The sequence below is a fragment of the Salvelinus fontinalis genome, chromosome 29 (genome assembly GCF_029448725.1).
Source record: "Salvelinus fontinalis isolate EN_2023a chromosome 29, ASM2944872v1, whole genome shotgun sequence".
Taxonomy (NCBI): domain Eukaryota; kingdom Metazoa; phylum Chordata; class Actinopteri; order Salmoniformes; family Salmonidae; genus Salvelinus; species Salvelinus fontinalis.
The window spans coordinates 29,016,273-29,021,415 of NC_074693.1; the positions used below are offsets into that span (position 1 = coordinate 29,016,273).

The 5,143-nt window shown below is 40.2% G+C and overlaps 1 protein-coding gene across 1 annotated transcript; it reads left to right on the plus strand.

Annotated features, from left to right (window-relative positions):
- Nucleotides 1–2,720: 2,720 nt before the first annotated feature.
- Nucleotides 2,721–4,615, plus strand: LOC129827280 (T-cell surface antigen CD2-like). The gene is made up of 4 exons (XM_055888012.1): nt 2,721–2,932; nt 3,243–3,578; nt 3,921–4,175; nt 4,497–4,615. Exons 1-4 carry the CDS (start codon nt 2,884–2,886, stop codon nt 4,613–4,615), a joined length of 759 nt encoding a protein of 252 aa, XP_055743987.1. The 5' UTR covers nt 2,721–2,883.
- Nucleotides 4,616–5,143: the final 528 nt, after the last annotated feature.

Below are 5,143 nucleotides of genomic sequence, written 5' to 3' on the forward strand. Positions count from 1 at the left end.
TCCTCCTCAGCTATAAACAGGGCCGCACCACACCAAACTATACCATACCAAACCAACCATACCGTACTAAACCATACCATACCAAACCATATCAAACCATACCAAACCATAGCATACCATACCAAACCATTGCATACCAAACCATACCATACCAGCCATACCAAACCATACCATACCATACCAACCATACCAAACCATACCTTACCAAACCATACCAACTCTGTGACAGTCTAGCAAATCTAGTAAACCTCAAAGATTACTATATACAATACACAGATGGTTACCACATTCAGTCAGCTCATGTGACTGTTGTGTCAGTGTTGTAGCTCACCTTAGGACTGCCTAGATATGTTTCAATGGGTCTATTTCCAGATCTGCAGATAGGCCAAGTGTATGTGAAGTACCTTAGGTGATTGGATGCTATTTCTAACTCCCCTCATGACATTGGATGACCTTTGATACAGTAGGGAGTTATAGCTACTATACCCACACTCCAACCATAGTGCTTCTGTAGACTACTAACATACCCTCAAATGTTAAATTTCAACAAATGATCTGTGCAGCATCCTACCCTTTTTTCCCCCAAACACTCATGTCGCATCTCCCCACAGATGCTGATGAGAGTCCAGAACTGGAACATGCTGACATCAATATTCTAAAGAAGATGGAGAAACACAGGGAGGTTCCAGAGGTGGTGGGGTATGGACAGGTTGTAGTGTTGAAGGCTCCAGACCAACCACAGAGAGAGACAGACCTTAGGGGCGGGAGGATGCTGTAATTCAGCTTGGCCAATGAGAGAGGTTCTTCGATGTAGGCCAGGTTGTGAAGGGTTGGTCTTTATACATAGTATTAAAGATTTGTTGCTTCATTTGTTACTGTAACTAATTCTATCTAGCATTCCCATATTTCTGTACATATTTTTATGAAATATACATGAACAATACATGAGGTATTGTTTGTTTTGTGACACACGTCTTTCAGAGTGCTGGTTTTCCCAGTGATTTACTTCTCCCGTGTATGATAGTTTTTGCCTGCCTCACTAACGAAGCCTTTTTGCCTTTTTTTGCCTCGGATTTCCTGTTATATACCTATTGCCTGATCTCCCAGACTAGCCTTTTCCCTGCCTGTACTGCCTGTACTGTTGCCTTTTTGGACCCCCTGTGTATGACCTTCTGCCTGCCCCTGGACCCAGCTACCTGCCTCCTCCTGTGGGCCTTTACAATAAACACCTGCTGCGCCCTGTGCTTGAAACCAGCTCTCTGTCTCCCCTAGTGTTCATTACAAAAGGGAACATATAAGCAGACAATGGAAGCTCTTACAATATTCCATGATGACATTTCTCTAAAACAGGCTATAGGCTACATGGTGCACCACCAAGTCAGAACAGTAGGAGAAATGATGAGGGGGAAAGGGACCAAATTAACAGCTCACTACACAACATACACTCAGTATTACTTTCTTAGCTACAGTATACATATCTCCCTGGCATAGTACATAATTCATGCAGAAGCATATAATACATTTTTGGACTCATCTTGTTGTGCTGTGGTCACTTGAACAGGAAGGTGGCGCAGCGGTCCTTTGTGGGAACATTTTGTCATCAAAGTCTGTCATTCTCTGGATTTATGGTCCTCCGACTGGGAAAATATGGTTTGGGAACTCGGGCCTCTTTCCAGAGCTCCGACCTGAAGATCACTGACGTCACGATTTCTGAGTTCCCAGTTTTCCTGAACTCACTGAGTCTGAGATTTCCCAATTCTGAGATTCCAGTTGTTTTGAACAAGGCAGAAGTCATGCTGGATTGACAGCATGGCCAATGTTGAATGTTAATCCATTTAAGCTAGGAAAAGAGACCCTTAAACCCAGACTTGGACCACACACCCACTCCACTGAATAGCTGGCTAGTGATTGCTTTAGAACGCTTGCAGTTAGCCACTGATTCCTTCCAAACCACTCATTGTTGAATTTGCTATGAGCGCCGATACATTTTATCTATAATTTCTCTTCATAATTTCTCTTCATTTGACAAGTTTTTAAAAGGGTTTGCCAGTAGATTGTCCACTTGATTCATGATGATGATTGCTATCTAAGATTTTGAAAGTTTGATGTTGACTTGATCAGTCCAATCAATGCTACGGTAGATATAACGTCATTTGATGTTATTTCACCTGTGGCCAATGACCTCGAGCCTTCTTGGAAGGGCACTTCTAATGTAACTCTATGGCAGCACTCAAGGAAGGGTCTTGAATTTTCGATTTTGCGGTGATCTAGCTTCCCCATGAGTGACAGAACACTGAGCCAATCAAGGCGCAACTAGAGAACTTCACCAACCCCTGCTCTCCGTATTTTCCACCACAGAAAGACCTGAGCTAGGCTGAAACACCTGCATTTTGGAGCTGCCTTACTCAAGAAAGCAAAAAAAATAAAATGTTTGTATGCGACTTTATTAAGTCAATTACATTGTTTGCAAACTGATATGTAACACGTATTAATACCAAAATAACATGCAAAACAGGCAACAACAAAAAAAGCTAGATAAACAGGTGGACTCAAAACAGGTGTCCCACCTGCTCTGAATTATGGGTCACCACTGGCTGTTCATATAATGAAGAAGTGAGACTCTGATGAGGCTCTTCCTCTTTCCTCTGAGTCAGAATCTATGATTAGGGTCAAAATTACACTTCTTCTTTTGCTTGTCACAAACTGGTTGAATTATTCTGAGTGAAAGGAACAGCTCTCTCTCATACTATCCTTGCATTGGTTTTTGTTTATGCTGTAAAACGTTGCCAGATTATGGAAATTCAGCTCTGAATAGAAAATAGAGGACTTTGTTGAAGTACCTAAGTTATTTTGATAAACTGAGACCCAGCGTTGTGAAGAGACATGGAGGCTGTTTTAGGACTGTTGGTAATCTCAGCAGGAGTGTCTCATGGTAAGAAACATCTTTATAGGTGTAGGTTTTCCTCTTCCTTTATGCAGAATATAATATCAGGAGTCTTGTATATCATGAAGCAGAAATGATGGATGATGATAGACAAGATTCAGAACACTGTGGAAGACAGTTGTCTCTTTACTCATTGTACCATAATAATGATCACTGACTTAATGATCCCTATCACGTTGATGCTGTTGGTTTGGTTATACTGTTAGCCGCTTGTATCCTCGTCTGTAAAATGATACATGACTTGACATGGGTTAGAACAGTGATAGTCACTACATTGTCTTTTCTTCTTGATCTTCAGGCTTGGAGACTTCCTGTGATGCTAGAGAAGATGGATCTCAGTGTTATGGAGCTCTGGGAGGAACTGTCTATCTCCAGCTGACTGATGCCACGAGATATGATGAACTCTCATTTTGGAAAGGCTCAACTGGTGCTAAAACAGAGATACTCAAAACGAAGAAGGATAAACTGGTAATAAGAGACACCCTCATTAGAGATAGAGTACACTTCTTTATAAACAATGGGACATTGAGGATAAATAACACAAGAAGGAATGATTCTGGTGAATACCTGCTAGAAACATTTAATTCAGTAGGGGTAGCACTAGGGACCAGAGGACTACAACTGTTCATCGAAGGTAAATAAATAACTTGCCAAATAATTATTACAAGTGGTAACTTTGACAAGCTATTGCTCTGGCTAAACTACACATATGTGACTACCTAATAATACAAATAATGAGAAATGCATGGAGTAATTTTTATTGTCATAGTCTACTGTAGTTGGTACATAGAGTCATAACCACATCCATCAACATTAAATAATCTGTTGGTTATTTGAAATGTAGTCAATATGTGCCATGAATCTGCTGCTCTTGTTGACTACAGTAGTTTCTGTGGCTTTCAAGAAGAATGGCTGGTGTTGTGTTCTGATGTGTTTTGCCCTCTTACTACAGTTACGTATCCTTCTTCCCCCACAGCTCCAGTGTCCAGTCCTCAGCTGTCCTCTGAGTGTCTGTCCCATGGAGAGATGAGGGTGTCCTGCTACTCTGAGGGGGATGGTCCCCAGTACAGCTGGACTCTGGATGGACAGACGCTGAGAGACACTAAGGCCTCTTCTGATAACGAGACAAACACAATCACTCTGAAGAAAGGCCTGTCAGGAAATCTCACCTGTACCATCAGAAACTACATCAGCAGTGATTCTATCAGCAAGATAATCTCTCCTTGCCCAGGTAAGCTACTGTACTCTCACATTGTCAACCCTGTACTCTCTGTGTCACTTTGTTTAGTTTAGCAGACACATCATGCAAAATAATACATGATTATATTGATATTAATGATGATGATGATTGACTTCATCGTCATTGTCATCATGACCTTTAGGGTCGTTCTACGAAATTAGTCCCTTTTGCATCCCTTTGATATTTTCTTTAATATAGACCACATGGAAACTTCAATAAATCAGACTTTTGACAATTTTTCAAACACATAGCTTGTCAAAATTAGCTGAATACTTAATTGATGTGTCATTCTGTCTCCCTTCTGTTCCCTAGAACCAGGAGTCAGTGTGTTTGTTTATTTCCAAATTGCTGAAGTCTTCATTCCGCTGACAATCTGTCTGGGATCATACTATTTCTACAAGAAGGAAACCTATCATCATGAAGAAGGTTAGTAATGCACCATTGTACCTTTATTGAAGGTATTTTGTTTAATAGGTTTCTCATTTTATTCTGCTTAATTCTCTCTCTCTCTCTCGATGATGTTGAGTAAGCAGAGTGTATGCAGTCTCAGGTGGATCATGGTGGGACTCAGATGAGGGTGTTAATGTCCTGAGAGGTGCTATGGAGACCAACTAGGCTGTGAGATTACCCGATGATGATTTAATATTGCTTACCATTGAAAATATTTGATTTAGCTCTTTTAAGGTTTAATTAAGCTTTTATTATCATTTGGAATTTTAAATGAGCTTATAGTACAGTGTACTGCATTGCAGTGTTTTGTTTTATGTTGCTTGTGACATACAGTAACCTAAATGTATGATATTTGGAAGACTTGTTAAATGGTGAAAGGTAACAAAACGCTTTCCTTCTTAACTTTATTATGCTTTAATATAGCGTATTTGTGTGATTTTGAATTCATAAAAATACAAGCAAGCAACTTTTAAAACATCCTGGAACTCATTTTCCATTAACTACTACTT